This window comes from Eumetopias jubatus, unplaced genomic scaffold (assembly GCF_037043125.1).
Source record: "Eumetopias jubatus isolate StellerSeaLion01/CBP00866 unplaced genomic scaffold, mEumJub1_p1.0 scaffold_3, whole genome shotgun sequence".
In the NCBI taxonomy this organism is placed as follows: domain Eukaryota; kingdom Metazoa; phylum Chordata; class Mammalia; order Carnivora; family Otariidae; genus Eumetopias; species Eumetopias jubatus.
The window spans coordinates 85534449-85547138 of record NW_028274809.1 but is presented as its reverse complement, the minus strand read 5'-3'; the positions used below and the strand labels follow the sequence as shown (position 1 = coordinate 85547138).

At 35.9% G+C, this 12690-nt stretch overlaps 1 protein-coding gene across 12 annotated transcripts in view; it reads right to left on the bottom strand.

Moving 5' to 3' along the window:
• The window catches only part of QTMAN (queuosine-tRNA mannosyltransferase), a 449054-nt gene that overhangs the window by 63244 nt on the left and 373120 nt on the right, over nucleotides 1-12690 (bottom strand). For 10 of the 12 annotated variants that reach the window (XM_088021722.1, XM_088021716.1, XM_088021727.1 and 7 more), the window contains 2 exons: nucleotides 10239-10309; nucleotides 9440-9531 (listed from right to left, as the gene is read on the bottom strand). In XM_088021722.1, coding sequence (XP_087877848.1) covers nucleotides 9440-9531; nucleotides 10239-10309 — 163 coding nt within the window. Of the gene's footprint in view, nucleotides 1-1855; nucleotides 4211-9439; nucleotides 9532-10238; nucleotides 10310-12690 lie in introns of those variants that run through there. The other 2 variants (XM_088021723.1, XM_088021725.1) reach the window with 2 other exon arrangements.

The window sequence follows — 12690 nt, the reverse complement described above, 5'->3', positions numbered from 1 at the left end:
GGGGAGGGAGAGCTCCTTCTCATGGATTGCAATGAAGGATAGAGTCCACAACTGACCCTTTCTTGAAGAGGAAAAGGAATAGGCACCAGTATGGGAGATGGCTAGTGTGGTTAGGAGCTCAGGTAACTCTGTGCTCTCCCACACAGCTCTGAATTTTCCAAGATACGAAGACTGGCTCATGTAACATCTTCCTTTGTCTTCTCATTATCTTTCAAAAGAGAGTTCACAGAACTATGGTTTTCCATGTTGAGTTTGTAAAGTTACAGGAATTAGTGAGGAATGGTCAGCAGCCCTAGGAAAAAGGGACCCACTGACCATCACGTCAGACTTTTTCAAAGTATGATTTGTTTCAGGATCAAGGTTAAGTCCTTGACTCCTGGTAAGAGGAGGAAAGTCTTCTCATGCAAAACTGGCAGTTAGGGCCGTTTCTTCCAGTGTCTGAAGGGAAATGGTTCTCTGACTGGATCAATAGGTTAGAGTCAAAAAAGGTTAAGGAAGGCATGGTAGCGAAACTAACCAAAGTATTCATAGCTCCTATCAGAAGTCATATCCAATAATAACATTCAAGACATGTAAGAAGTCATAAAGAGTATGAAGAGCCTTTGGATACTGACCCAACTTCAGAAGTAAGCCACTAGCCACCGAGTGAATATGCCTCTCTCCGTTACATGCCTGTGCTTTGTACCATCACTCCTCTGACTTAAGAGGTTGTTGTTGTTATATTTTAATCACCAATACACATAGCTTTGAGCTGCATGTAGAATTGTTTGGATGTTTTTAAACTTCCCCAGTTACATTTTAATGAACAGCTCTGAAGGGACAGTGTATTATAGAAGCATTAGTTGGCCTGTAATCTCAGTTCAAATTTTAAAATGAAACATGTCAGTGCTTTATAATATACTCTCTTCATTGTTAAATATAAAATCTGATATTAAAGGCCACCCAATTTTCCACTGAAACCGAAAGGCACTTAGGGTGATACTTGTCAATAGTCAATAGAAGAATAAAACTCAGGGAATATGTCAACAGCATGGACTATCATTTGAAAACTGATTCTATCACCCACAAAAAGTATCTTGAGACTTAACTGAAAATTTTATTGTGGCTCATAATATTTCTGGGTAGCAGATGCTTTCTCAAAAACAGATTTTACTTTTAAAAATATCAAATATAATTAACACCTTCAACATAAAATGAAATCTTTGCTTCCAGATGCATTTCAAGGTGTTGAAATGAATCTCTGCAGCCTTCTATGGCTGCGAGTTTCCATCCGCTTACTGATTCTGCTGCCATCTTTATGTGGCTTGTCTGAAGATTTGAGATCCAGAGCAGGGCACTTCAACCTAGCCATATCTGAAGGATGCTCATTAAACCACAAGCTTTTTTGAGAGAGGTCTTTTGACCTATTCCTGATCAACATGGTATAAATGAATAGGTTAAGAGCTAGGTGCCCTGGTATTTAGTACAGAAACACCTACCCGGAAACACAGATTAGGCAAGTTCATGGCAGGCATCCTGGACACCGTACCAAGGTCTTGGTAATGAGCAGACTTTTAAAGACATTTAAACTTGAAATTGGCTTAGTGATTTATTTTAAAAGAACAGAATGAACAGAACTGAATGTTTCAAAAAGGATAGAATTTTCAACAACCATACTCAAAATAAGAAATAATGCGAGTGTTCGATCTCTTCATTCAAAGTAAGGGAAATAGGAATTAAAAAGTCAACTTGTATTTGCAATTATCCTGTGACTTCAATGAAATAGGGATTAACTTAGTAACACTCCATCCCACCATATAACGGATTTGGGAAGCACACAACACACCCAGACACACAGATGCACACACACTTCAAGTTTTCAAATGTTAAGAATTACACATTTACAAAACTTTTTATTGTTTATATGCACTGATACCAGGTCTGACAGCATAGTTTTAAGAAGTGACAACTTTAATGTAAATTTTTATTCGAGAAGGAATACTGGGTACAGCTAAAGACAAAAGCTGATTTGCATTTATGGGTATAGGGGAAAAAAAAACCTTCCATACACAGATAACTTTCAACTATGTCTACTATAAAATGGGAGCCCATTATTTTCATGACAATAAAACACAGTAAACTAAATATTGTTCCTTGGCTGTGAGAAGACATCACTGTGACATGGCATCCTTCTGACTGAAGCAAATTTACTGGTCTAGTTCATCTCATTAGATGATAAACCCTGCCCAACGTGTCTAAGAACCTCTTGGGCATATTTATACCTTAACTTTTACACTCAAAAGGTGCACACCTGAGAGATTCTGCGTTCCCCAGTCTCAGACCGGAAGGGACTTCTGAAATAATCCCCGAGCCCTTTGTTTCGTGGGTGAGGAGGTAATCTGTTCAGTGGCTTCCCCACTGATTGATAGGACTCGAAGCTAGTGCTGTGATGTCCCATCATGCGTTAAGGATCTCACACATATTAGGGAGAGGACTATCTGCAAAGATAGGGCTTGTTGTTTCTGCTTCTTACTCATCCTGCTTTTCAGTTCCCAGGCCTGATGCATTCTGAATTCCTGCCTTCTTTGATCTGCAAGACTGCCTCTGTCCTGAGGGATCTATCTGGCTCCCGGACCTTGATCTAGTTCCTGCTGACCATTTTGCTACCTGTCAAATGGGCCCTCCTGGACTTCTGAATCATCACCTGCTCTATCTCGGATGCCTGCTAGACCACTCAGTCCTTCTAGAAGCCAGAAGGCCATGCTTAGCCCTTGTCTACCCTCCGCTCCCTGGCTGTCCCTCACTCTGCAGTGTATAAAAGTTATTCCTTTCAAAAGCTAGGAAAGTTACAGTTTACCTGTCAGTAAACAGAAGATGGTTTATCAACAGACTTTACCTTAATGACTACAAATGTTTACCTCCTGCTTTCCAGAATGCAAAGACAGTCTTGGAAATGTCATAATATCTTACAAACATTTGCAAAACAGATCCCTGTACATCCGGAAAAGAAACAATTGTATTCGTTGTCTCTGACACAAGGGAAGTGTTCAGCGAGAAACATACAGATAGATGTACACTCTTACACGTAAATGAGATATGCTAATTAAAAATTGCAGTAGGCACTTTATTAAAAATTTATTTTACAATCTAGCTGTTCAAAACATCTTTATATCAACAAATACAGCAGCTTGACTATTGGAATCATAAGCGATTTATCTTGAAAAGATTATATTTGTAGCTGGATGCAAGTATTTTTGAGGGATATTTCTATCAAAATTACTGCTTTAGTGGAAGTATTTTGATTTCTCTGTTTTTACCCCAGGAAAAAAATTAAAACAAGTATCTCAGTGTTCCTTCTATGGGCAAGATGGCCCCACTTAGTGTGTTTCCCATGTTTGTCCAAATTACAGCTGTTTATCTCACAACTTTAAAACAAATTAAATGCAAATGTAACTTTTCTGTGAATCATGGGACTACCTGCCAGACCCCTTATTAATACCTTCACTTAAAAATCCCTGTGCCAGAGAGTCGTTAATTTGCTAAAATAAAAGTGCTAAAGCAGCCCTTTGCCCACGAACAATTCTGAGATGGCTGCCCAATTAGTCTGGTAGCATTCTGATCGTCTGTTCAGACCCCATGGCCCTTTGAGGACACAAGAAGGTTCCAATGATAACCTGGCAACCTAGGTGGAAACCCAGCCAAGCGCGAGCTTTTGAAGCTGCAGTTTGGCTGCCATCGTGTCGGCAAAAAGAAAGAATTCAGGCACCATGTCATCCAGTACAAAGGATAAAAACGGATTCAACCGGAAATTCAATGTGGCACCACATATGGGATACATGAGTGCGGTTATACAACAGGCCACATATTTTTTTTGAACAGTCTCCTCCATGTGATGCCGAGGACATGTGTAACCATCCTAACGTCTCTAGGAATCTGTATTTAATTTGAGTTGGGGTGGTGGCAGGGATGGGAGATCTGAAGCCGCCACAGGTTTGTGGCAGATGGCTCTGTGTCAGCTATGACAAGCAGCCAGGCTCAGCTTCCTCTGCAGATTTTCTTTTCTCTCTGATCAGGTAAATATGGGCACACTCTGGAAAGTTCTACAGATTCTGCCTTAGGCTGCAAGTTTGTGACTTAGCCCCATCTGTCACAAATCTTCCCTAGGTTCTGTTGTAAGCAGAGACCTGAATTTACCGTGTAGGGCTGCCCAAGAAAAAGGAGTCATTTCACCCTGTGAGGGGGAGGGAGAGAAGAGAAAGCAATGGAGAAGCATTAACAACCGAAAGACGAAAGCATGCTCAAAATTCATATTGCAAATTTGCATAACTTACGTCAATTAGATTTCAAAAAGCCACCAAGTAAATGGTTCTTGAGTTTCATCAACTCAGGAAATCCCAGTTTCTGATTGGTTTAAAGTGGAACTGTCTTTTCAACCATAGGGGAAAGCTCCGGATTTTTCGTAAATGGGTGCATTCCGCTGCATACATATTTCCTGGTTTTTGTTATGGATGACGGCTATTCAAAGTTAATCATCCAACTTTCAACTTTTATAAACACAAGATACACAACACTCTTAATGCATGCATTTGCTGATGTGAATTTCACTTTTAAGTGGTTAAGGCACAGGAGAAATGCCATTACTATTGTGAAATGTGTAAAGCCCTTTGAGTTTACAAACAGGTTTATATTTATTATTTCATTATAGCAGTACTTCAGGGGGGAAAAATGCTATTAAGAATTTAGGAAAAAAAAAATTCCTCCAGGTTAACAGATGAATCACACAGAGATTCACCTGGAGCTAGGCTGCAAATGAGTAGCAGAGAAGGACGAGACGACAAAACCTCTAACTGATCTTGATCCCCCAAAGTTTATTGTGCCAAAGGTTTTTTGCTTTTATTTTGCTTAGACAAATCAAAGGAAAATCAAGCCAAATAAAATCAAGGAAGGAAGTGAAGAAAGACAGAGGGAGAAGACCAGGGAGGAGGGAGAGAAGGAGCGAGACTGAGAAGTTGCCTGAAATTGTGCTGGGGCAGTTGAGAGATTTTTAGAAGTTCTAAAAATGTCACCAGCTTTTAAGTTTTCATTTTTAAGGAACAAAGTAATGACTTTGGAGGAGTGTTAATACAAGTGAGCAACCCCGTATTGACATCTAGAGTATAAGCTTAAGTTAAAAGGGGACATAAAGTGACCAGTGTCTTGAAGGAAACTTAAAGTGGCGTGGCTGTGGTTTGGGGAGATAGAGCCTGATATAATTAAGACAACCACAAATGGCTTTCTGGGCACTGATTCTGAACTGTAAGCTTAATCATTGTTTGGAATCATTTTGAGGCAGAAATCTGAAAATTCTTCTCTCCTCCAATTAAGAGCAGGTCATAGAGGTTTCTAGAATGTTGCAGAACTTGAAGAGGAGAACAGAATAAAAATCAGCAGCTATCAGTTGAAAAATTTTAAGGAACTACAGGTCAATCTCAGAAAGCACAAGAGAGAATGCATCTCTTTTTGCACACAAAATATCGCACAATTTGTAAATAAAAGGAAATGAGAAATAGGATGGGAATGAAGATCTGTCCCGTTCGTCTGGGCGGTATTTACGTTACACAAGTGCCCCATTTGTGCCCTGTGCCCTTTTCAATCTGGTAACAAGGTAATGTCCATAATTTTTTTTTCTAAGGCATTTTAAAAATATGATGAGAAATTTGTAAAAACACGAGGTACTGATCTCAAAAAGTTGTTGGGAATTTTCAGTAAGTAAATTCACATAGTAAAAATGAGGCAAAAATACAACTTCGTGGTATTAGACTTATTTGGGTTGAAAAGGGAAGATAATTGTTAGTGTAAGAAGTCAATCCTTGGCTAATTATATTATGGTTACTTCTAGAATCTTGTGTTCAAGTTAGGTTTGGGAGTCACAAAAAGCTCCCTGTCGTGGATGAAATGAAACCTATTTTTAATCTGTGTGACAAGTATGTGGCCAATGTGTCTGACCTACTCGGAAAAGGAGGTGTCCCGAAAGTCCGAGAAAGCTGCAGTCAATGACTAAACTTAGATGTAAACTTTTTAAAGAAATGTTCAGATTTTTTAAATTAGGAAAATGGTTTTAGATTTTTAAAATGATTAAGAAACATTTAATTTCTGCATGCTTTGGATTTCTCTTAAGAAAGATCTTAAGAAAAGTGTGTGTGTGTCTGTGTGTGTATCTGTGTGTGAGAGAGAGAAATAGAGAGAGGGAAAGAGGGAGGGAGAACATACTTGCATGCATGTGAGGAATTTAAACATTTCAAATCTGAAATCACTTCAGGTGAGAAGTCATGGGCAACAGTGTTCTGTAGTAGAAAGAGTCACTTTAAGAAAAAAAAAGTATCCAATTCTGTTTCTGCTTTTCAGTTACTAGCATTCTGTTTCAAATCCTGCTTCAAGTTATAGCCCCCAAACTCTCACTCATATTGAAAGTATAATGTCTCATGTGAGAAGAAAGCCAAGTGTTAGTAGCCTTATTCTAGTCATTAAATTTCTAAGTGTGAATCCATATGAAAAATCCTATCCTAAAGTGAACCCTATGTGAAAAGCACTTGAGATGATTTTAAAATGTAAACTTTTGACAAAAAAAGAGAGTAAGGTGTAAAAATGTAAAAGGAGCAAATTAAAGAATTCGGTGACATTCTATCCTTTTAGATCTTAGAAGCATATGTTTTTTAAAAGCAAAACAGCACTGTCCAATGGAATAAGTCTAAAAAAAACCCCCAACATTCTCGTTAACAGTACACACAAAAGACTCTTCCATTGCATAAGAAAAGTAAGGAAAATACTGCTTTGGGGGGGAATAATTCTCTTGCATTTAGTGAAGGCAAACGTTACCTGAAAATCTGTATATTTATAAAACATAAGATGGAAAAGTATCATAGTTTATTAGATCTTAATTATAAAGTTTTTTCTGTTTTGGCTCTAAATCCTATTACAATAACCAAACTAAATCTGTGGTCCTTTCTGTCTGTGGTTTTTACCAGTTCCTCTGACAAATGCATCCTAAAGCTTGATTACTTATAATTGTTGGACTAATTTATTAATCTGAAGACTGATCTTTAGATAAAATATCATCAGGATTTACACATGAGGACACATCTGAACGTGTGTAACAGATTTATAAGAAAAAAATCCACAGTAGAAAATACATAAAAAAGAATCATACATATGAATTCTTATAAATGCTGACCCATATAATTCTAATTTATAAAATTTTGAGATGGAGCACTTTAGGATGTACAGACCAAGAACATATGTAAAAAGCATTAACAGGAAATAACATTTAAGGCATAGGTTATCTTTAAACTGTATGAGAAACAATTTGATTTAAGTGACAGCAGTATCACTAAGCTGACTGACATTGTTTCAGAGTTTTTCCAGAAGATGTTTGTAAAATAAATAATTGAAGCCATGTTATGGGGTAGCTGTATTAAAATATTTCAACCAGAGGTCTGTTTTCTTTTTTTTTGTTTGTTTTTTTAAGATTTTATTTATTTATTTGAGAGAGAGAGAGAAAGCACATGAGAGGGAGGAGAGTCAGAGGGAGAAGCAGACTCCCTACACGACTCAATCCTGGGACTCGATCCCGGGACTCCAGGATCATGACCTGAGCTGAAGGCAATCGCTTAACCAACTGAGCCATCCAGGTGCCCCTGGAGGTCTGTTTTCTTTTGTAACTCAAGGCAACTTGTTGCAGTAACTTCTGAAATGGTTAAAAATTTGTCCATGAAGACTAACAGAGATAATGAGGCCTAACCTGAAGCAAAGTTAAAAACTGATACATTTTGATGGTGGAAATATCATTATAAATACTTCAAGGAAAAAACATTTTCTTTCTTTTTTGTGTGTGTGTCTCTATGAGATGACAGATGGTAATTAAACCGATGGGGGTGACCATTCTCCAAGATGTGGAGGTCAAGTCATTATGTGGTGGGTTGTAAACTGACACTGTGCTGTCATTTATATCTCAGTAAAACTGAAAAACAAACAAACCTACACCAAAAATTCACCAGGAGGGAAGAACAAAATTAGTGAGTTGATGGTGAGCTCACTGAAAAGAGCTCTGTGTCATATATAGAAAAGGAATCCATTTGCATAAATACTCAGGATTCTATTTCTTCCATTTCCAGAATTTGCCCATTTCGATAGCCTGTCACATGGAAAATGACTGGAGTAACATTTTATATAAGGCAGACCATTACTGAACTTCCAAAATTAGGGAATGTGGATGGAAATCCTGGGAGGCTGTTTTGTCTGTGAAGCTTCCCCTGTATACGGTACAATCATATTGACTCAAGGAGCAATACTGGAGCCTGGAACTGTTCAGTCAGCATTTTAAACTATTATGAGCTACCTTCTGAACCATTGCCAAGTTAATAGACAATGAAAGATAATGAGCTTGAAATTGGGTGTTAAATTGCATTTTTGGTTCTCTCCCTTTTTCTTGAAGTTTAACTGTTTCCTGCAGAAACAAAGTCCTGTTTTGATGTATCACTATGTAAATATGTATTTTAGGCCATGAAAAGGGAAAGGAGAGAAAAAAAGGCAGCAAACTGTATTTCATGTAGGAAGGTTATACATTAACATAGGAAAATTAAAATATACTGGATTATAAAACTGCTAGATTGTAAACTATACTGAATTTATGTAAAATGAAGATGCTACATTCAAAGAATATAAAAAGGTATATTACTCATGGCCTAGAGCCACCTTCCAAAGTCGTAAAGCAGATTTATCCTAGTTCAATTACTTAGACTTTAAGCAGGGCCTCTTTGTGTTGTGATTTCAACAATGTAAAATTCTTGATTCAAACAAGGGAAAAAAGATCCTGAGTCAGGGGACTTCATGATGATGCTGTTTAAGACTATTCTCCCTTTGCCTTTGCCATTCAGAGAGGAGCCTGGCAATGTCATTCTGCACAAACTGAGGATTTTTAGGTCATTTTATTAAACTGGACAAGGGAAACATTCGGTTCTTGGAAATCATCTTCAAAGTAGTTAAAAAATGAACACCAAACTTCACGAATGTCATTCACCTGAATTTTTGAGGCCTGAAGATTTCATTATGATGGGAAGAAAGGCTTATCCTCATTAGTATAATTGTGGAATCTTTTCTTTACTTCCTTTTAAACTAATGAGTTACATTAATCCAGGTTCATTTTTATAAGCCTCTTGGGGCTAAATGTAAAGGACAGTCATCTTAGAAAACAATAAATTAAAAAAAAAGCATGTACCCTGCATTAAGTGCACGTATTTCATAAGACCTAGGTTAATACAACTGGCATCCAGTTTAATTAATCCTTGTTAGTGTAACAACTAATATCCCTCCCTAGCATGTTTCCTTTAAACATTAGTATGTTAATTAAATGTTTTTTTTAAAAGATTTTTCTTTGTACTTCAATATGGCATTTATACCACGTAAATCTCTCCTCAATATCTACCTTATAAAGATGTTTTCTTACAATATCTGGTCTCTTGCAGAAATTCTGGAGCCTTTTTGAAAGCTGTTCAGGTGTAGAATACAGATATTCAGCTGCAGGAAAAACAGATACATTTTTAATGAAACAAAAACCTCAAAGCACACACTCGATATTAGTCACTTTACTAATTAAAAATGCATATTGCTCTGTGCTGCCTCGTGTTTTACATTATTTAAGCATGATTTTATAAGGTTACCTCAGCTCGCAAGGATGTTTAATGCTAAATAAGACTGTGTAGTTGTGCTGTTTAGACATCTCCTTTGGGTGATTAAAATACATTATTCTAATGTAACACAATGCATATGTGATATATTTAGTGATGAGAATTTTTTTCAAAGAACTGGTACTATAGCCGTATGTACCCTGTAACAACAGTTGCATATTATTAACTAGTCAATTGTTTAAATAATTTGGTGTGACTTCCAGTCCTTGATTTTTCTCTGTGTATATCATTAAAAAAAATCTGTAAGCAATTGCAGCAACACTGACCTGCTTATAAAAATCCATCATTATGGGATGTGTGTGCTAACAATGAAGAATGCTATTTGAAAACTTGCTTTTTTGTTATCTTAAAAGAACAGATGGCAAATATAAGCTTACTCTAATGTATTAAAACACATAAAATTTTCCTTAACACTAACATGCTGACTTGCCAAATAAACAATTGCTTCTGCCTAAGTTTATTTTCACCAAACTTTCTAATTTAGCATGAAGCATGTATTAAATCTCAGCAAAGATGAAGGTACATTAAAGAAGCTACCTGGAAATATTTCGGGATAAACCAAATCTCTGGGACAGAGTGGGTAACAACCGCAATACACAGCTTCCAACCTAAAGGAATTTTAGAAAGAGGATAAAAAAATATTAAAAAGACATTACTATCATAGCCAGAAAGTGGTTTTGTTTGCCTAAGTTAACAGTGTGAGCCCTGAGTTAGCTGGGACGAGAAACATGGTCGGCAGTACAAGCCTTAAAGCCAAAGTTGCTCTTTTAAAAGATTTTATTGATCATATATGAATTTCATAGAACAGAACCAACAGCATATGTTTTGTTCACTGACTTAATCAAAGCGCAGCTCTGCATTTTTTTTGTTGTTTTTAAAATACTGTTTAACACATTTTATAATCAGCAGATAAACACATGTAACAACATGGTAAAGTATGGACAGCTTTTCTTAATAATGCTGCAAAGCCCCAGAATGTTCATTTTTCAAAAATGTTTAAATAAAATAGCAAATACTTAACTTTAACATTGTAGTCACAGAAATGATCGAGGCACTTTTAAAAGCATCAGAAAAAAATTTACAATCTGTTGTGATGGGGCATTTTCATTTTAAGCTCATGCTTCAAAATAATTTGTTATTTTGCAGAATGCAAAACTATTCCCCCTTTTATTGAAAAATTCTCATGAAGATTACTTTAATGAACATTTTGCTTTCTTGGCCAAAAATTCAGCTCATTTCCCATTTTATCAGAAAAGAATACTTTTATTAGTAAGCAAATAAACAAGAAAGTTTCATTTTGCGAGAGGATTTCCCCAAGGGACACCTATAGGAAGTTTTTTTCTTCTTCTTCCATGTCATAGTAGTAAGGGTTAAGCAGAGGGAAGGTATTGCCTTTCCGAAGGTTGTTAGCCCTGCATAATGGCTATTGATCTGACATATAATAAACCTTAAAGATACCACTGTAATTTCTGTTGGCTAGAAATTACACAGTGAAATTCAAAGCACTCTTTAAAATATGTTTATTTTATGAGAAACTTTGAATTGCATCCAAAATGTTGACCAAAGGCGGAATTTTATTTTGAACTGCAGATTTTTTTCAACCCAAGAATAATTTGAAGTTATGTCAATGTTTACCTTGTTTGTTTATAGTGACAAAGCACATGCAATTTAAGCTGTTTTTAAGTGGGTGATGTTTTCCTATTTTATTATGTTGACTGGAATTAGTTTAAATGAAAAGTATTTACTTTGAGCTGCAAAGTTTGGGAAAATACTGAGTTCAAAGTTTTGCTTGAGAACTGATAGAAGTTACAAGGTAACACAGTGAAATGGCACAGGATCTAGTTACCAATTATTAATCTCAAAACCCAAACTAATATATTTTTTTCTCTATATACATAGGGTATTTCATAGAAATTCTTATCTCAAGCTATAAACTGCACTGTGACCGCATTATAAAACATTCACTAAAGTTTTGAGCACATAAACCGGTGATATTCTTTATGAACCAAGAGAAAATACGCACTTTATCTGAAGACAGTTTTAAAATGCTGTGCCAATCGAAAAGTAAATACATATGAGCATTCTCTTATAATTACATAAAATCAAAAGAGTGAAGTCACAGACATTTCAGAAAGTGCACATGTTATCTGCTTTTTAATAATGTATTTGAATTAGAGTGTTCTGTTCCCCGAAAGAAAACTGCAGGCCAAGTTACATTTTGAGTCATCGTATGAGCATGTACCATGCCACTTCCAAAAACCTCTGCTAATTAAAATACAGTGATATAGGAATGGCATTATTTGATTTAGGAAGGAAAATTTACAAATTTTGGATTTCAACTTTTATTTGCAAATTATCTTGTTTGTGGTAATAGTTCTAATTCATCAGGAAAAAATAAAAAACCAGCCACCACTTTTGGTATAATTTTGACTTGTTAAATACTAAGCCTCATGATACAGATTATTTAGATCAGAACTATGTCTTAAAATATATTAAATAGGCCATAATATTTTTAAAGAAATTTCTAAAATTCATTGCCATAAGTTTCTCATATTTTGTTATTTTGAAGAAAATGATCATCTCACGACAATAATACAATTATTCACCATTTCAATTCTTATGCACTAACAGTTAAATAATAAATAGGGTTCCAATTGATCTATTGTTAAAATGACTAGCAAATGACCTTTTTATTCCAATTAACAAATCATCTGCTAAATCTATGAATCTTAATATTCAGATCTATTCACTTCAATTCATACAATTTATCTGCAAATAGTTGTTGGGCTTTTGATTCTAAATATAATTAGCTGATAATTTTGCTTGGCTGAATTACTTTTCTGGAGGGCCTGCAAAGGCTCTCAGTCGCATTATCTAGCAATAATGAATCTGATAGGTGAAATTTTTTACTGTAATGAGGATGAGACACAGTTGTGACACCTGAGTCTACTAATAACAGAAGACTGCTAATTATCGACAGCACTTTTTT